General features: G+C 37.7%; 2 protein-coding genes across 8 annotated transcripts in view; one reads left to right on the top strand and one right to left on the bottom strand.

Moving 5' to 3' along the window:
• LOC108342749 (squalene monooxygenase SE1) lies at positions 1-9,656 on the top strand. 5 transcript variants are annotated; one of them, XR_008250196.1, is made up of 10 exons: positions 1-340; positions 1,601-1,712; positions 2,633-2,807; positions 2,961-3,132; positions 3,212-3,523; positions 3,683-3,958; positions 4,466-4,744; positions 5,080-5,180; positions 7,291-7,393; positions 9,161-9,656. XR_008250196.1 is itself a non-coding variant. In XM_017580536.2 (9 exons), exons 1-9 carry the CDS (start codon positions 77-79, stop codon positions 9,207-9,209), a joined length of 1,740 nt encoding a protein of 579 aa, XP_017436025.2. In that variant the 5' UTR covers positions 1-76; the 3' UTR covers positions 9,210-9,656. The 5 variants fall into 5 exon arrangements, 4 of the variants coding, with proteins under 4 accessions (XP_017436025.2, XP_017436026.1, XP_052735697.1 ...); XM_017580536.2 differs by lacking the exon at positions 7,291-7,393; XM_017580537.2 differs by lacking the exons at positions 7,291-7,393; positions 9,161-9,656 and having other exon boundaries at positions 3-340; positions 3,308-3,523; positions 5,080-5,647.
• The window catches only part of LOC108342748 (PH, RCC1 and FYVE domains-containing protein 1), a 26,582-nt gene continuing 14,355 nt past the window's right edge, over positions 8,027-20,253 (bottom strand). For 2 of the 3 annotated variants that reach the window (XM_052879734.1, XM_017580535.2), the window contains 5 exons: positions 16,548-16,742; positions 14,317-16,455; positions 10,083-10,229; positions 8,925-9,340; positions 8,027-8,502 (listed from right to left, as the gene is read on the bottom strand). In XM_052879734.1, the coding sequence (XP_052735694.1) occupies positions 8,367-8,502; positions 8,925-9,340; positions 10,083-10,229; positions 14,317-16,455; positions 16,548-16,742 (3,033 nt within the window). In that variant the 3' untranslated portion in view covers positions 8,027-8,366. The remainder of the gene's footprint in view (positions 8,503-8,924; positions 9,341-10,082; positions 10,230-14,316; positions 16,456-16,547; positions 16,743-20,253) is intronic. The other variant, XM_052879735.1, reaches the window with a different exon arrangement.

The following is a 20,253-nucleotide window of genomic DNA, read 5'->3' on the forward strand; positions in this document are numbered from 1 at the left end:
AATGCCAATCAAATAAACCTGTTCCTTCTTTCCTAATACAACGCTTAACATATCATCTTCTTTTACTTCTTCCAAAATGTTTTCAGTTTGTTCACACTCTCTCACTCACACAACCATGTCTCAATCTGCCTTCTTCAAATTCAGTTACAACAAACTTCATCATCACATTCCTCTCCTCTTCCCTAACTATCTTTCGATCGCACCGCCGCTTCTCCGCACAACAGCCGCTGTCCGCAGCAATGCCGCGCCAGATCCACCTCTCGGTTTCCTCGGCGCCGCCGATGTCATCGTCGTTGGTGCTGGCGTCGCCGGTTCCGCTCTCGCCTACACCCTCGCCAAGGTGCCGCTTCCTATTTCCATCTCGCGCCATGTCACTTGTGTGTTTTTGGTTAAATTATTCATTCGGAGATCTTGAATTAAAGAATCTTCCAGTAGAGATTTCCAAATAGTTGTATTATTTATGTTTGAAAGTTTATAATTGAAAACATGAGTTTATAAATTATTATAATTGGACGTCATGCTTTTTGGAATCATAATATGCATAGAAGTTTAACCGGTTTGAAACATGTTTTTTAACACTCTTTTATTTGTTATAATTTACTTGAAATTAAAATATAGAAAGAAAAAACTGAAATAACGATTCGTATATATATATATATATTTTTTTTTTCAGTAAATTGTAACGGATACAATAATGTGTCCGAAAGCGTATTATTTACGTATGTTAATGATTTTGCAGTAAAGTTCTTTCATGATCATAAATTTAGCTTTATGCATAGGTTAAAAATTGTTTTTGGAGAAGTTGATAGACAAAGATTAGACTAATTAAATTAAATTTATTTCAGTTTTTACTTTTTATCATTATTATCTAAATTTTTTTTATCTTAATGAATAAACGATATTGCCGAGTGATTTGCTAAATAGTGGAATTTTGCAGTGAAGTGCATTTATTTGTGGAATACAAGTAAAATTCTAATTAAAAGGATTACAAATTTAGAAATTTAATCACGAACTTTGAAAGTTTATTGACTTGTTTAAAATTTCTAAGTAAGAGCTTTATCATTAATGTGTTACACATATAGATAGGTTGGAAGTGTGCATGATGGTGTGACGAGACAATAATGGAAAAAGTTTCTTTTTTGGATTTAATGGTAGAGGTTACCATGCTTGGAGTTCTGAAAATAACTAGTATTCCAATTTTTCAAGTGTTAACTAGATTTTATGAGTCTTCTTTTTCTTGGTCTTCTACTCTTCCTATATCATGTTCTCTAGCGCCTTCTATGTAGAAGGTCGGACCACAATAATCCGGGATAAAGGATCTCATTGGAATTCGGTTGTTAACCTTACAGAAGATAGTGCTATATATCTACATCGGTGGTGATTTTCATGTTTTAGGCTCCAAAATAAATTCGTTTCTCACTGTACTTTGTGCTAAATTTTTCACCATTTTATGTATTTCGATTTTCAAAACTGTTCAATCAAGATCTCTCTCCCTTCCTTTGACTCTGGGAAATTATATTAATACCATAAGGGAAAGGAATGCTTTTATTGCTTACTACCAAGATCTTCAGTAAAAGTATATGTATTAAATTTTTTGAAGGATGGACGGCGTGTCCATGTTATTGAGAGAGACTTGAGAGAGCCAGACAGAATCGTTGGTGAACTTCTCCAACCAGGAGGATATCTAAAGCTAATTGAGTTAGGGTTAGAAGGTATGTATCAAATTGGCTAGTAGACAAGATTATTCCAGGACTGAGGTTGGATATGGTCCGTTTTCTAAACATATATTTTATACATGCGCAAATACCCGATTGCCACTCATATTACATTGAAATGAAACTTATAACTATTACCATGTTGGAAGACTGTTATGCGCCTTTCGCTTTTTGCTATGTGCTAAATATTCATTTTATTCATATTCTTTTACAACCTGTTAAACCGGTCTACTTTTGCTTTTTTTTATTATATTAATTAATCTTTTCACCGCCTCTTTGTGCTTGTAAATGTGGTAACCTATGTCATAAATAGAGTGTTATCCCTTCAAGTGGTTATGCTTTCCCCATCCCCCGATAATAGCAAAACAAATCAACAAGCCCGTTATGAAATTAGGTAATTCGTCTGCATGGATCAATCTCATTAGACTTTGTCTGAAACTAAATGGTAAAACCATTTATGTTAAGGCTTTACTTTATGGTTTCTCTCGTTGTTAGTCGTTTTCTACTTCAGATTCTCCACAGCCATCTTAAGCATCTTTTTGTCATCTCCCCAATAAGTGCTACTTCAATTTTCTCCTGGATTTATTCGTTCCTAATTTAATCCTAAACTTGTATTGTTTTCCTCTACGCACCCTCCGTATATTCATCCTCTGTACTCCTGGTTTTAGAACATGTTGGCATTTACTGCATAACATTTACTAATTGTAGTCTTATAGTTCGACTCAAAAACCCTGTGCAATCTCATGATGTTACTTAAGCAGGGAAAAGAATATAAAATCATTTCTGTTAATCAATATTATGTTTCTTAATTTTTTATGTATTATGCACTGAAATTAGCTTATGCTTAATTGTGGTGGAATTAAGCTTGTTGAGATAGCATTCTCATATTTACATGTGCTGTATATATCCTTTGTCAGACTGTGTGGACCAAATTGATGCACAAAGGGTGCTAGGCTATGTTCTTTTCATGGATGGGAAAAAAACTAAGCTTCCTTATCCTTTGGAGAAGTTTCATGCTGAAGTGGCTGGCAGGAGCTTCCATAATGGACGTTTTGTACAGATGATGAGAGAAAAAGCCGCTGCTCTGCAATTGTAGTCCTTAATATATTGTGATTGTTAATTTAATTTTAAAAATTATTTACAGGGCCAGAAAATAAGCCTAAAAATTACTAATTTTTCATGGAAACTATTGTTTGCAGTGTTCTTTTTTGCCTGATAATATCGTCTGCTTTGTTTACTGTTCAGTGTACGAATGGAGCAGGGCACTGTGACATCTCTTCTTGAACAGGATAACAAAAATGTTGTAGGGGTCCAGTACAGAACTAAAGATGGTCAACAACTTAAAGCATATGCTCCCCTCACAGTTATTTGTGATGGCTGTTTCTCAAATCTGCGTCGGTCTCTTTGCCACCCCAAGGTTGAAATGTCTTCTAAATAGTTGAGTGACAATGCTTTCCTTTTAATGACACCAAATATTGTGCTTATGATCAATTCAGGCACAGTTTGGAGATGTTATGAAATCTGGACGATTTGATTTATCAGTTTGCACCAGTTTGCTTGAGTCCCCTAATATGTTCTTAGCCACTTGCCAGGTTGAAGTACCCTCCTCTTTCGTGGGTTTAGTTCTGGAGAATTGTCAACTCCCATTCGAAAATTATGGGCATGTTATTCTAGCTGATCCTTCCCCTATCTTATTTTATCGTATCAGCAGCACTGAGGTGCGCTGCTTAGTTGATATACCAGGTCCAAAAGTCCCTCTTGTTCGGAGTGGAATGGCCAATTACCTGAAGGCTACAGTTGCTTCCCAGGTATCTATTATGATCCTGCATGTGCTTGACATGTGTGTAGTTCAGCTAGGATTTATCAATCATTATTTGTAATATACAAGTAGCCGATTTTACTTGTTTCTAAGAAGCAAAACGTTGATTCCTACTTTCTTCTTCCTTTGTATCTGGTGTAATTTACAGATTCCGCCTGAGCTTAAGGATGCTTTCCTATCTGCAATCGATAGAGGAAATATTAGAATCATGCCTAATAGTAGCATGCCAGCTGAACCATATCATACTCCGGGAGCTCTGTTAATTGGTGATGCTTTCAACATGCGTCATCCTTTGACTGGTGGAGGAATGACAGTGGCACTGTCTGATATAGTTTTGCTGCGGGATCTTATCAAGCCAGTTGGTGACTTGAATGATGCATCCTCACTATGCAGATATCTCGAATCCTTTTACATCTTGCGCAAGGTGTGTAACTTTTAGATGTTGGCTTATATATTATTAAAGGCAAACTGGTTATATATCTTGGTTTAATTTGAGGTATATAGAATGTTCCTTATGTGTCTAATGATCTCTGTTTAATAATATATCTTGTGTGGAACATGTTTGTGGTAACCAAACATCACAAACCCATTATCCAGAAGCTCAACCTGATACTTGCATATTTTGAAGACCCCCTTTCACACTAGAACCTTCCGAGATTTGCAGGTCACGCCTACCTTAACTGAAATTCAACATTTTTAGAGCAATAGGGTGACAAGGGTTTTAACTTTAGACTACTTAGTCATAGAGGCTTTGATACCACATCATGAATGAACTATTTTACGGGCTTAATCTGGAAGGTGAAGACTAAATGCGCATGAATGGTTTGTACTGCAGTTCTAACCTTAAATGCACCATAAATATTTTTACGTAAATTTAGAATTTTTAATGTTGAAAGAGACTTCACCTCATGACTTGGCATGCTGTTTGTAGCCTATGGCATCCACCATAAATACTTTGGCAGGTGCTCTGTACAAGGTCTTTTCAGTTTCACCAGATGATGCCAGAAAAGAACTGCGCCAAGCATGTTTTGACTACTTGAGCCTTGGAAAAATATTTTCTGGTGGACCCATCGCACTACTCTCTGGCCTAAACCCTTACCCGTTGAGTTTAGTTCTTCACTTTTTTGCTGTTGCATTCTATGGGGTTGGCCGTCTGCTCTTACCATTCCCTTCATTTGAACGCATGTGGGTTGGAGCTCGAATTGTTTTGGTGAGTTCCTCCTTCCACCCATCTCCCTTCCATTTAATTTATAGTCATGAAATTTGGCTTTTGGCGCCTTACAGTGATATTGTTGTTTATTGACAAGTTTCACCATAACATGTTTTCCTTAAATTGGACAAGTTTGAATTAGAAAACAGTTGTGCACTATTTGATCATTCAACAACACAGTCCACAAAAAAGTGCATAATTGTTGTTTCAACGTTATTTTATTCCATATTTACAGATTTGGGTTTTCTCTGCACTGTCCATAATCATTATCTTAGTAGTGTATGTTGAGAGTGATATATCGGTTCTTTAACTCTTAACCAATTAATATCTTTCAGTGTGCGTTTGGCATAATATTTCCAATCATCAAGGCTGAAGGAATAAGACAAATGTTTCTCCCCACATCCATACCAGCTTTTTATAGAGCTCCTCCTCTCAGGTGATGCTTTGAGAATTAATACTCACACTGCTCTCTCTACTAAGCATTTTTAACTTCAAATTAAGGGGAATTTTAATGGACGCAAAGACATTTGTTATGCCACTTGGATGAGATTGTGGATGAGGAGTTTCCATTGGTTGTAGCATTTAATTGATCAATCTCCTTGGCTGTCATTGTACCAAAAGAAACAGGCATTTTCCTTGAACCTGAAAATTGTGAGCATGTCCCATAAATTCTATTTATTTTCCGTGAACCAAAGAAAGATACATACATTCCGGTTCTTAACTCCGAAATAGACAGGATCATTACGGACTTGCAAACAAAAGGTAACAATACTATATGTTGAAGAATATTGTGTGGAAAGAAAATTATATACTTCTGGTTTAGCAGAGACCATGTTTTGGTTGTTCAATACATTGATATTGGTTGGTATATTATTTTATATATCAAGTGTTGAATTTGGGGTTGATGCATGGTGATAGGTATAGTGCAGTGTTTTGATCGTGGTGGTTTAAGTTATATTGGGCTATTTTCTGGTTTTAAGAGGAAGCCGAGTTGTTAGACTTTGATCCATGATGTTAGAAGTTTATTTAATGTTGTTTAAGTTTGATTTAGTGTTGTGTAGGCTTAAAATTGCGTTATAGGTAATTGGAATAGTGTTGTTAATTGGGTTAAAGTTGTATTGGTTCTCTAAGTTTTTGAAGTGTTGTATGCATTAACTATGGTGTTGTAAGTTGAATTTGAGTTGTTCAAGTTTCAATCAGAGTTGTTTAATGGCTCCCCACACTTGTCCTTTTGCACTCTTAAGCAAACTTTAGTAATTTCATAACTTTATTTCGGATCAATATTCATATCAACATTAAACCAAAGGAAAAGAACTTCACTGAAAACTAATCAAATTTCTAAATCAAGTTGTCATGAATCATGCGAATGGGAAAACTCTATTTTAAATACATGAGTTAATCTTTTGAATTTATCAGGAAATCAAGTATGAAAGAGATCACTCAAGTTCAAATGTATATTCACTCACCGATGCTCTCTTAAGTGTTTAGGCTTGTGTTTGCATTCAAAATACTCATGTATGTAAACATTACCATAACTTAGCAAGATTCTAATATTCACATACTTTTGGCAAATATGCATTCAAAGATCATGAGGACTTTTCAAAGGTGGTAATGTGGCCAAGGCAAAGGTAGGAAAAATTTAGGTTATAAAAGCTTAAAAAATTTGGAAAGAAAGAATTAAGGAGCAAAGATTTTGGAAAACAAATATATTATTTTCTTTCTTTACTTGAAAACAATTATCCTTCTTTTTCTACATTTTGTTTCTCAGTTATACTTTTTTTGTTCTCTTTTTTTTCCTTTCACCCTCTTTTTTTCCATGAAACTTTTTTCTTCCTTTTGCCATTTTTACTATTTTTGGGGTGAGGTACTCACTCACACACTTTATTCATCACTCATTTCTAACATAATGCATTAGTTCCTTCTTTCATCATAAGATAAAAGATAACATGGTCTTTTTCTTGCCAAGGTTTTGTAGTTGCTTAAAATAAGAAAAAAAGGTTTAAGGCTTAGAGGGGATACTAATGAATTAATATCAGGGTGACCTTATTTAGACAAGTAAAAAGGTTCATGGTCTGTTATTGATTGGTATCAAGGTGATCTTATTTAGCCAATGGATTACATGTTTCATAGCATTCATAAGATTTTGTTTAGTTTCTTATTTTCTTTGCACCATTTAGACATAACATTTGTAAGTTCATGGTCTGTTATTGATTGGTATAAATAATAATGTCATTAGTTTATGTCCTTTTAATTGTGTTAGTTAGAATCATGCATTTTTGCATTAATAGTTAGTTACTTTCCTTTTCAATTTCATTTTTCATATTTTCCCACCTTGTTTAGTTAGTAAAATACACTCCAAAACTTAACAAGAACTGAGTCCATGGATTAGACCTTGTTGCCCCTATGCTGCATTTATGGCGAACTAAGTTTGTTGGTGTTTAGTGCGACAAACATTTTCATTTCAATAAGAGTATACTTGTAAGACTTATAGAAGTAGGAAAAGTAAGTCTGTCCGTAAGGTTTTGAGCTTAAGCATAATGTTACAGATAAGACTTATGGAAGCAGGCAATATGACTTTGAGGCTTTGGTGGTTAGTCAAGGTGACAATAAGTTACAGGGAAGAAAAGACATAATGTTTGGCATTTTTTGGTAATGATTTTTCTTGACTTTTTGCATGAATATGGTTTAATTCAAGGAACTATTGGTTTGAATAGTGTGTTTGAGTTATTATATATTTTATTCTTTGTTTTGGTTAGCTCAGTCTTAACTTTTTCTTTTATGTTTGTGTCATAATCATATAACTCATTTTGTTATATATAAATAAATGTTATTTCAGATCATTCTAGAACAAAATGAGAAGCATTGATAATTATTTGGAACAATACAAATTTAAATTATTAGTATTTTGAACTTAATTAGAAATAAAATTATTTTATCCTTTGGTTTAATATTATTTTAAACTCACTTTTAAAAATGATTTCAGAAAATTATTGTTTTTATAAATTACAAGTGACATCCCAAAAAAGATGTTACATATATCATAATAAGTTTAAACAAAAATATAAAATAATAATTTGTTTACGGTTGCTTAAAATAAAATCACCAAAAAAACCCAAAATTCACATTTTTTTAATATGAAAACACTCGAAGAGTTGCTCCAATAAGAGATTTCCTCAAGTAGCTCACCAATTTTGGATGTTATGATAAGGAAATAATGGTTACATAGCAAACAATATTGGTAGTCAAATGAGAGTCTTAACGTAATGCTTGGAAATACTGGAGTGGGAAAAAGAGAGCATTTGGCAGAGGCTATATAAATCAACTAGTTAAAGCGATCTATATCCCACGGCTGAAGGTATAACCGGTGTAAGAAAAATTTATGAAATTTACATCGCAGCTACTATAAACAAGAGCCAACAAGCTACTACGAATTTACATTTCTCCCTCAACCCCCTGATAAGCTACATATACGGGAAAAAAATGGAAAGTGTAATCAAATTAGAAAAGAAAAAAGTTAAAGACGTGGAATTTCAAAACCACAATCAAATCCCTACTTCTCCTAATGATGCTTTATATTGGATCGCAGCCAGATGTATGTAATTAATGGCGTATTCTTGCTTTATCATGAATGAGGCAGGTCCTCACTCCCAACACCTATTGTCGATTTGTCAATCGTGCGCACATTGTACTGCTCATACACTCTTCCACGATTCTCGGCCCACCATTGTTCTGCTTGTTTCTCACTAAACCGTTTCCGACTGCATTTACCATTGCAAGGTTAAACCCAAGTTATATATGATATGACTAAAATTTGAAATGCAACAGAGTTATCTGAATAGCTAGCAAAGCCTTTTTTTCTCGTCACAAACCAAAAATGGGATAAAGCATTTAGGTAGGAAACTGCCTGTCAAAGCTTACACCGTATAGCATGAGATGCCAATACGTTACGCACTCTTTCCATCATAATTGGTTGACATTCATGTAGGTTCCACTAGTAGTTCTATTTCTACAATGGTGAGTCCCACATGAATTCCAACTAAAAATAGAAAATGTTATGGAAAAGAGGCATTAGAAAGTGCATTCCTAGCATTCCCCTACTTAACATTACCAAATTTGGAGGTGAAGTGTTTTGTATGTTGACCAAAAAATATGCAAATATAGTAAATAGAGTATTCTATACCTGAAGCGAACTCTTTTAAGATCTATTACACCTCCTGGTAGGGAGGTGAGAGTAATATATACACCAGGTTCATCTTGCTCAACCCATTCAGTCTCATTATCCTTTGTTTTGCTTCCATTTCTACTACCTGCATCTAATTGACCATGTTTGTTGTGACCTGTGCTAGTAGCATCTGACTGACTATGTTTTATGTGACCTGCACTCCTGTTGATGATGGTGCTTGATCCATTTGAAAGTAACTGGTTATTGGATCCAGTTGAGTCTGATTCTGGGCTTGTTGCTTGAATATTCAATCGATCAAAGGAAGCATTGTTAAGGTCATTGAAACCAGGAATTGGGCCAAAGGAAGCAAGAGAGGGTGGTGATCTGACAGTCCTAGACACTCCTACAGGCAACCTCTCGGCCATGTCCTTCAACTATTCAGTGAAAGAAACAGACATGTAAGACAAGTTCTGATACATCCAGTATATATCCACAAGGCATAAGTTAAATTTAAAATTTAAAATCCAACAGTTTAGCTTTTAGTTGAATTGAGCCCAACTGTAACTTATTCATGCTTCCCTAAGTTTTATTAGGATATATTAAGCTTTGGTAAAGTTATTAAAATCAATGCATTGCTTCTGTTCTGTGAGATTTTCCTCATTCTTGTAGTCATTTAGGGATGTTTTCCAGAGGCTGGTCCTCCATTTAATATGTACACTACTTGGCCTCCAAGCAAGATTTAAATTTGAATGTAAATTTTCTCAATATTGTTTATGATAAACAAAAGCTAGTTATAATTTATAGACCAAGGCTCATAACTACTTGCCTCGAATAAAGCTCTATTACAGACAAGACAACAAATAACATTTACGGCGGCAATGGCTTATTTTTTCATTTACAAGCCTCATCCTGCTCAGTTAGACCAGGTCTAATAAAATAATGAAAGAAAGCATCACTAGGGATAGAATGTACTTGATAACGTTTCTCTAGATATAGTTAGCTTGTTTTAAATGAAAAAGCAAAAATAAAAATGTTACCAATCCTCTATCTTTGTGCAAACCCAATATGAAAATGAATATTTTTGGGTCCTCCATATTTTGCTGAGTATGTGAGAGCTTGTAGATGTTGTAGTAAGAATATAATTTTTAAAAGTGGCTCGTGGGGTAGAGTTTCTACCTGGGCAGTAAGTGACTTGATCACTTCCTTTGCTGCTTTGCATTTGGCAGTTTCTTCACTTGCAATTGCTATTGCTTCTTTCAACTGTTTAGTTGTTCTTTCCAACTCCACTTCTTGAAGCTGGGCTTTTCGAGTCAGGTTTTCCACCTGAAGGGAGACAAAAAAATTCATCAGGCTCACTGCAAATAAATGAACAGGAGATTTCATCATATTGTGGTTTGGAAAATAAATGAATAGAGGTAAACTCTTCAACAAATGAAAGTGAGTTAAACATCTTCTGGGGTATAAATGAGATGGTTAACTGACTCCCTACCCAGAGCTATTGCCGATCTGAATGGAACAACAGAGGGAAAAATAGCCTTCTAGTCTTACTCCTCCTATATAACTACCTCTCCACTATCAGTTCATCCCAACCAAAACAAAAACATAACAGTCCAGATTATGGGCCTGTTTTTGAGAAACCTCTTCCAAATTTCCTAAAACAATGTTAGAAGAGAAAAATAAGTAAAATGAATCTAACTTCCCCATAAGTTAGAATTAGTTTACGCATAAACTAAATAGTAGACGCTATTTCGTAGTAGTTTCTCCAAAATCTGATTTTTAATTCATCTATAAGCTAATTTTAGCTTCTCCATAAGCTAATTGTTAACTCATTTTCTGTTACATACCTGAGTACGAAACTTAACCAGAACAACCTCTCACACACTAAAAGTAAGCAAAATAATAATGAAAGAATGGAATTGAATTAAAGAATTTCTTTCATTGATGGAAATATCTGAATAAACAAAAGTAAACAATAATTAAGAGCATAACCTCCTTCAATTACTTGGGAGCATAACCTCCCTCACAGGACACATAGCCGCCTGTCAACAAGACTCAATAATCAAAAGCAAACCCTTAACCCTAGACTCTAGCTTTATTTATACTAATTGTTTCTCGCTCATCTCATACTAAATATCTCCCTAGAATATATCTATATTTAATATAAATATCCCTATATTTAATGTAAATATTCCCCTGTATATTTCCCTAGCATATATCATTCATTATAAATATCTTATATTGTATATTTCCCTGGAATATATATTTATTTACTCTAATTATCTTATACGGAATATTCTCCTCAAATATAGCTCCCTTTCCTGTAATTAGTTCCCGCCCATCCTAACAGCTGTGACAGTTAGGATGGTAGCTCTTCAACCGTTCGGCCTACTCACTCCCTGCCTTCCACCGTTCGGCTTGCTCGATATCTGCCTTCCACCATTCGGCCTGCTCGATATCTGCCTTCCACCGTTCGGCCTGGTTGCTCCTCACCTTCCACAATTCGGCCTCGTCGCTCCTCGCCTTCCTCCGTTCGGCTTACTTCCCCCTGCCTCCTACTGTTTGGCTCCAGCTCTTCACCACCTTCCACCGTTCGGCTACCGTTCAGCCTCACTTCCCTCCTACCTTCTTTCTCCTTCTTATATACTTTCCAAACCTTATTATTATCCCCTACCTTATACCGTAACATTACACCCTGCTGCAAAACAACCTTGTCCTCAAGGTTGGAATTGTGAAACTTGATCTTCTGGCTTCTCTTCATCATCGTGTTATCATATGAAGAGTACTCACTGGCTGTTGCCCTCACATTGAGGTCTGGAGGTTTGGGTGGTGGTAAAACCTCCTCCAATGTCTTCCATTCTCTGTCCAGCATTTTGGTCACCACTTTTCCAGAATCATAAGCCCTGAGGAATTGGTCTTCGATGTCTTTCAGTACTTCACGTCGCTCTCTCCCTTCTGCCGGTGTATCAAAAACTGCAAAACCCCTGTTCTTTTCGTTGGCCCACCTCCTCACAGAATCCATTGTTCTCTCCAGTGCATTGATTCTTCCATTGCCCTTCCTTCCAAAGTCGTCATTCTTTCTCCCAGTACTAGCTGGTTCGGTTCCAACAGTTTTCCCACGTTCGGTTCCGGTCGTTCTCTCCCGTTCGATTCGGTAAGTCCTTTCTCCTTAGGTTCCACCTGTTCTCTCACGTTGGGATCCAGCAGTCTGCTACCGTTCGGTTCCAACAGTCCCTTCCCGTTTGGAGCTTGGACGTCTTCTTCCACGTTCCCCGACTGTTTACTGGCCGCCAGTCTTTCGAAGATTGACCCCGTGTTTCTTTCTACGAATCGAATCACCATCGCTTCCTTTAAACCTTCCCAAGAACAATCCTTGGCTTTCCCCTTCCAAAATCTGAACCAGTATCCGGCCTTTTCCTCCATACTGATGTAGGCTAGGCACACCTTCTCTTCCTCTGACACCCCTTGTAGTTCAAAAAAATTATCAGCTCTACTGATCCAATTCAACGGATCAACCCCGTCAAATATGGGTAACTCTAACCTTTTCTTCCAACTGGGTTGCACTTCATGGTGTATTCCACCCAACTCCGCCTTCAACCTCCTAATGGACAGCTCCATGTTCTCCAGTCTCTGCCCCATGCTCTCCAATTTCCCTTCAATTGCATTCATTCTTCCCTCCATGATGTCTTTCACTCCTCTCTATTAGGATCCGGCAGGCCTCTCCCTCTGCTCTATCGATTCGGCAAGTCGGACCAATTGTTACGTACCTGAGTACGAAACTTAACCAGAACAACCTCTCACATACTCAAAGTAAGCAAAATAATAATGAAAGAATGGAATTGAACTAAAGAATTTCTTTTATTGATGAAAATATCTGAATAAACAAAAGTAAACAATAATTGGGAGCATAACCTCCCTCACAGGACGCATAGCCGCCTGTCAACAAGACTCAATAATCAAAAGCATACCCTTAACCCTAGACTCTAGCTTTATTTATACTAATTGTTTCCCGCTCATCTCATACTAAATATATCCCTAGAATATATCTATATTTAATATAAATATCCCTATATTTAATGTAAATATTTCCCCGTATATTTCCCTAGCATATATCATTAATTATAAATATCTTATATTGTATATTTCCTTGGAATATATATTTATTTACTCTAGTTATCTTATACTGAATATTCTCCTCAAATATAGCTCCCTTTACTGTAATTAGTTCCCGCCCATCCTAACAGTTGTGACAGTTAGGATGGTAGCTCTTCAACCGTTCGACTCAGGTCCTTCGCTACTTCCCACCGTTCGGCCTGGTCGCTCTCCTTTGTCCACCGTTCGGCCTGCTCACTCCCTGCCTTCCACCGTTCGGCCTACTCGATATCTTCCTTCCATCGTTCAGCCTGCTCGCTCCCTGCCTTCCATTGTTCGGCTTGGTCGATCCTTGCCTTCCTCCGTTCGGCTTGCTTCCCCATGCCTCCTACCGTTCGACTCCAGCTCTTCACCACCTTCCACCGTTCGGCTAGACCTCTCCACGCCTTCCACCATTCGGCCTTTACGGTCAATACCATTCGGCCTCACTTCCCTCCTACCTTCTTTCTCCTTCTCATATACTTTTCAAACCTTATTATTACCCCCTACCTTATACCGTAACATTTTCCCTTCTTATTTTTGTGTTGTAAAAGTATCTACAGAGAAGTTTCCTCCAGACAGGCCCTGTGTGTCCTGTCCTGGCCTAGTCTATTTAATTTTCTTCTTCCTATTTCATTTCTTCTACATCCAAGGTCAGTCTCCTTGTCCTAATACTGATGGACTTGTATCAGAGCCAAATAAAAGTTCAAGCTCAGCTCATTGAATAGAGAAAGTCAAAATTTCAATTTTCAACTCAGAATCGGCTCATGAACCCAACTTAATGAACTTATAGCCAACTACATCTTGTACAGTTGATGAGATAGCTCAGCTATCATCACCCTCTCTGAAACAGTTGCATGCACATGCTCTGATGTAATGATAACTAAAAATTAAAAACATGACAATATTACTTCTCTGCATATAGATTGAAATTTTATATTTTCTGGCTGGTGAATTAATATACAACTCAACCATTAGCAGATAATATAATACAGCAAATAATGTGGCTACTTCCAATTAAACATGAATTTAGTTATAAACAATCAAAGCCTTATAGCAATAGGTATAAACTCCTTTCTTGCTTATTTTTCTTTCTCCCGTGATAGCTAGGGTCATTTATTCAGACCCAATCCACATTAAAATAATATCTTTAAAAAGAAAGACCTAGTTTGAATACAACAGAGAGACTAAATGACATGTGAGATATTTAGATTAAGATTCTACTAAAATGATATTTAAGCAAGGGAATACCATCTATCAAGGAAAGCACAAGTCAAAATACCTGCGATCTTAATTTAATAACCTCCTGACTGAGGTTATCATTGATTCTCTTAGCATCATCCACAACTATCTTTGGGGATGAAAGTCCCCCTACTGTTGGGGTTGGAGTAGTTGAACGTGGTGGACTAGGCCGTCTAGATATTGGGGATGTTGCCCGGGAAACAATCCTAGATCCAGGAACAGAAGCTGAAAAAAACTTCTTCGATGATCCAAAAACAGGATTAAAAGATTTTGAAATATTCATTGCTCCCCACTGTGAACCACTATTTGGAGCAGGTGAGACACGGCTACTGTTAAATTCCAACTTTTTGTTTTTCTTCGAAGATCTGCTGTCCACTTGTTTCAAGGATTCTATTGAAGAAAACCTAGCAAGTTGATTATGAGATCTGGAATCCAATTTGTCATCCTTACCAATAAACTCAAGTGAACCCTGATTAACACTTCCTCTTCTGCTCATAGAGGACTGAGATGAAGAATCAGTTTCGGTTGTTTTTCTTATTTTATTAAAACAATTATCACAGACACGATAAGGTTTGTTGGGGTTTGGTGCCATTGAAGCCTTGACAGATTTCTTACTACTGCATGAATGACAAAAAACAAGTCCACAGTTATAACAATTGTGGCGTTTCCTTTTGAAATTGAATGGCAGGCGGCAGCCTGAACACATAGACTGGTCAACACCACATACCCACTTATGCAGGCATATGACTGCCGTGAAATTTGTACCACAAGCAATACTTTTTACTTGCTTGTCTTTCAGAGCTTCTACCAATGTTGGGGTGCTTCTGTCATTAGTATCCCCATGGCCTAAACGACCATTAGCACCTTTCCCCCACGTGAAAACCTCAGTCCTTGAAGTTAGAACCGCTACATGATATGCACCACAAGCTATGTCTTCCACAAAACTCTTTGACAGCTTTCCTTCTACACGGGTTGGTAGCTTCCCATCTGCTTGAGTATTTCCTAACTGGCCATAGACACAACTGCCCATTGTATAGACATGGCCTGATCGAGAAAGTGCAACAGTCATACTATGACCACATGACACTTGACAAAAATTAGGTTCAACAAGAGCTACAACACAGGTTGGAACAAGTTTTGATTCCTTGTCACCATGCCCAAGTCGACCTTTGTCTCCATCACCCCAAGTAAACAGCTTCCCTGAAGAGCAGTTGCTGGAACTTGAATTTCCAACCATGACCTCCACAACAGCGGCAGTATGCCAAACACCACAAGCAGCCTGAACAGTACGAAGACCCTTCAAGGACTCTATTTCTCTAGGCAAGGAAACACTTTTTCTGTCTCCATGACCCAGAACACCAAATGTCCCATCACCAAAAGTAAATAATTGCCCAGCAGAGGTTACAACAGCAGTGTGCCATGGACCACAAGAAATAGATGAAACATGTATTCCCTCCAAATGGCCATTTACCCTTTTTGGGACCCAGTGGCTCACCTGATTTCCGTGCCCTAGAAGACCATAATTGGAAGTACCATCACCCCATGTATAAAGATCACCAGAAAGTGTCACAGCACATGTATGATACTCTCCACAAGCTACAAGTTCAATATTTGTATTACTTAGAGATTCAATAAGCTTTGGATGAGGAACATCCGAATCAACTCCATGCCCAAGCCTTCCTCCTGATTCTTCTCCCCAGGAAAAAATTTCACCTTGTTTGGTAACTAAGGCCGCATGTTTCCCACCACAGGCAATATTCTGTACATCAAGAACTACTGCAGATTCCAAGGCTTTCGGCAACAGAGAATCCATTTTCACACCAAAATCACTCCCAACTTGGTGAGACCCACCACCTAGTACAGCATCACCTGTGCCTTCCCCCCAAATGAAAACATCCCCCAAGGCATCACCATCATCATGACCAGAACCTTGGCTAGATGAGCTAACTGCACTTGATAGACTAACTCTAAAAGCATCCACAGGCATTGTCTTCATTTGACCATGCATGCTATCTGATCCTCCGGATGACACGGAGTGGAGTGAACCACTCACAGAATCTGGAGGGAAGAAACCCATTGGAGGAATAGGATAATAAATCACATCAGAAAATGCTTTATCCAAACCATTCTTTGGGGGGCTTTCATATGGGCTATGAAGCCGAAGATGATCCCCACTGTCCTGAATGTGGAAAATGAAACAATCCTAAGAAACATTGTAACTGAAATGCAACCAAACAGGGAAAAAATAAAGGAAATATAATATAGTAATACCTTTGGCAAGCTTTCACTACTACCAAATGGAGAATTCAATGGAGAACTTCTTCTAGTGTATGTTCGAGGACTATTAGTTTCAGATGGAATACCATCACTTCTTGGCTCAGGTTTCCACTTCCGGTGATGACTGCGTGAAATTAAAGCTTTCAATCCACTGAACCAAACCTCAGCTTCATCTTTATCCTTACAAATCTAGAAGAAAAGAATTGATCACAAAATTACACAGTTCTAGAAACAAAATACCTTAGTAATACTCATAATATATGTCAGAAACCGTGATTGGTGTGATAAAAATTGGCATGGTGTATTTTAGGAAGGTTTATATCTGATGTGCTGTATTTTTGTAACAGTTTTGTGCTGCCTTTATTAGGTTCATTTATAGTTGATTGATCCCGTAATCATAGGGATTTATTCCTTAGAATTAGCAGTCCATATTTCCTAAAATATGCTGCAGACTTATGTGTTTATATAGGGGTTAATAACCTCTTGAAATAATAAGAAAGAATTCTATTCCTTCTAAATTTGAGATGGTATCAGAGCTCCCGATCCTTGGGAGTTTCTGACCATGTTATTTATCCAAATCGCAGCCTTTATTGCTGTGCCACCGTCAAGCGTTCATTGCTTATCGTCTGTGGCAGTCTTCATTGTTGTGCCACCGTCAAGCCTTCGTTGCTTATCATAACTGCATCAAGTTATGGCCGAAGCTGGGAACCCGGAAACTGAAAACAGATCCCTGGAAACTGGGATAGATTCCAGACCACTGGAGAACTGCAGAATATCCATTCTGCGTATCGGTTATCTGGAAAAAACTACCTAAAATGGTCTCAAATCATTAGGACCATCTTGAAAGGAAAAGGAAAGATCAGTCACTTGATTGGTGATGCACCGAGTGGGAGTGATCCCAAATTCAAATCATGGGATGAAGAAGACTCCATGATCATGGCATGGTTGTGGAACTCAATGGTTCCAGAAATCAGTGATACCTGCATGTTTCTAAAATCAGCAAGGGAGATCTGGGAGGCAATTGAACAAACTTACTCTAAAGCCAAGGATGCTACTCAATTTATGATGTAAAGGTGAAAACCGTGGCTGCCAAACAGGGAAATAAGTCCGTTACAGAATATGCCAATCAACTTAAATCCTTATGGATGGAATTGGATCACTATCGGGTTATAAAAGCAAAGGGTTCAGAAGACTCAGCAATTCTAAAAGAGTATATTGAACAAGATAGGGTCTATGATTTTTTGGTGGGTTTAAATCCTGAATATGACCAGGTCCGAATTCAAATCTTGGGAAAGGAGAAAGTCCCAGGACTTAATGAAGTGGTAGCCATTATCCGGAGTGAAGAAAGCAGGAGAGGGCTGATTCTGGAAACCTCAACCACTGAAAGCTCTGCAATGATAGCTGAAGGAGGAACAATCATGGTTGCCAACCAGAGGAAAAACTGGGACAAAAGACATGAGGAGATTTGGTGTACCCATTGTAACAAGCCGCGCCACACAAGGGAAAAGTGCTGGAAATTACATGGAAAGCCCCCAAGCCGAGAATGGGGGTTGAAAGATGGGAAGACCTCAAGCAGAGAATGGGGGCCGAAAGGAGAAGATGGAAAAAACTCAAGCAGAGAATGGGGACCGAAAATCCCAGACCGAGAATGGGGATTAAAGGGAGGCCCACAAAAAAAAGGAGGGCAAGCATACATTGCTACTGGACAAGGTGAAGGATCTGTTCAGTTGAATCATGAAGAGATAGAACGGGTAAGATCCATCCTTAGTAAATTGGAGAAGCCTACAGGTATGTGCTCCTTGACATATTCTGGTAAGTTTCCATTCTTGTTTGGACTTAATGTTTCAGATACACCATTCACACTACCCAAATACTTCTCCACATATTCCCCATGTCCTAGTAACAAGAAAATTTCCACAGTAGATGGAACCCTCATAACCCTAGCCGGACAAGGAGATGTCCAAATAAGCCCATCCATGACCTTAGAAAATATCCTTCATGTCCCTAAACTATCCACTAACCTGATTTCTATACAAAAACTCACCAAAGACCTTGCATGTAATGTTGTTTTTTATAGCAACACTTGTATATTGCAGGACAAGAACTCAGGGAGGACGATTGGACATGCTAGAGAATGGAATGGCCTATACTACATGGAGGATCCTAATCTTCCTACCAAGAGTCTCATCTCTAAATCCACCATGACCAACAAAGAGAAAGCTCACTTTTATCATTGCCGACTAGGACATCCGTCATTTCAAGATGTAAAAGTGCTTTTTCCTTCCTTGTTTAAAAATTTAAGTGTGAAGAGTCTTCATTGTGAGGTATGTGAGTTGGCAAAACATAAACGTGTACCTTTTCCCATTAGCAATAAGATGAGTCCTTTCCCATTTTCTCTTGTTCATACTAATGTATGGGGTCCTACTTATGTTCCTAATATTTCCGGTGCTAAATGGTTTTTAACATTCATTGATGATTGTAACGGGTGACTTGGGTTTTTTTATTGAAACAAAAATCTGAAGTTAGCTCTGTGTTTGTCTAGTTTGTCTCTGACTAAAAATCAATTTGGGGTCAGTATAAAAAGAATTAGGTCAGACAATGCCAAGGACTACTTTAATCATGTACTAAACTCTTTTTGCCAAAAGGAAGGGATAATTCATGAGTCCTCATGTGTAAACACACCTCAACAGAATGAGATTGGAGAAAGGAAAAATGGTCACCTTTTAGATCAAACTAGAGCTCTACTTTTTCAAAATCATGTTCCTAAGAGATTTTGGGGGGAAGCCCTTCTTACTGCCACCTATCTAATCAATAGGTTACCTACTAAAATTCTAAACTCAAGAAGTCCCATGGAAGTTTTATCATCATTCTATCCTTACCTTGACCCTACAAATAAACTCCAACCTAGAATATTTGGGTGTGTATCTTTTGTACATGTTCATAGTAATGAAAGGGGAAAACTGGATCCTAGGGCTGTCAAATGTGTATTCTTAGGGTACTCGACCACACAAAAGGGATACAAATGTTTTCAACCCCTTTCCAAGAAATTCTATGTGTCAAGAGATGTCACCTTCAACGAACAAGAAAGCTACTTCAAGCAGCCTCATCTTCAGGTGGAGAATGTAAGAGAGGAAGATGAGACTCTTATGTTCCCAAACATGATGTTTGGACCTGAAATTGGTGGGACAAATGGCATTGTTGTTCTTGAAATTGAGGAAGGAACTGAACCTGCACCTGAACCAGTGAGACCTGCACCTGATGGCGGCGAAAAATTTGGGAAAAATCTGGTATATTCAAGGAGAGAAAAGGCCATTCTAGAATCTGGCAATGTCCAAGAATCCAACCCACTAGCACTACATGAGGTAACACCTGAGGTAACACCTTCAAATCCTATAAATTCCAATGATTCTAATGAGTTTGTTTCTGATAATATAGAAGCACAGGTGGACCAAACCCTTGACCACCCATTGCCCTTAGAAAAGGAACTAGATCTTTCACCCAACAGTCACGTTACCCACTATCAAATTTCTTATCCTTTGAAAAATTCTCACCTACCCATAAAACCTTTCTCACTAACCTCAACTCCACACACACACCTTCCTCTGTATTTGAAGCATTGTCTAACAGGAAATGGAAACATGCCATGGATGTGGAAATGGAGGCGTTAAACAAAAATGGGACCTGGGAACTTGTCACCCTT

Source organism: Vigna angularis, chromosome 6 (genome assembly GCF_016808095.1).
Source record: "Vigna angularis cultivar LongXiaoDou No.4 chromosome 6, ASM1680809v1, whole genome shotgun sequence".
Taxonomy (NCBI): domain Eukaryota; kingdom Viridiplantae; phylum Streptophyta; class Magnoliopsida; order Fabales; family Fabaceae; genus Vigna; species Vigna angularis.

Coding starts and splice junctions, on each gene's coding strand:
- LOC108342749 (XM_017580536.2), top strand. CDS start 77: ATGTTTTCAGTTTGTTCACACTCTCTCACTCACACAACCATGTCTCAA. Junction 1,713..2,632: donor AATTGAGTTAGGGTTAGAAG/GTATGTATCAAA, acceptor ATCCTTTGTCAG/ACTGTGTGGACCAAATTGAT. Junction 3,959..4,465: donor CCTTTTACATCTTGCGCAAG/GTGTGTAACTTT, acceptor TGCTGTTTGTAG/CCTATGGCATCCACCATAAA.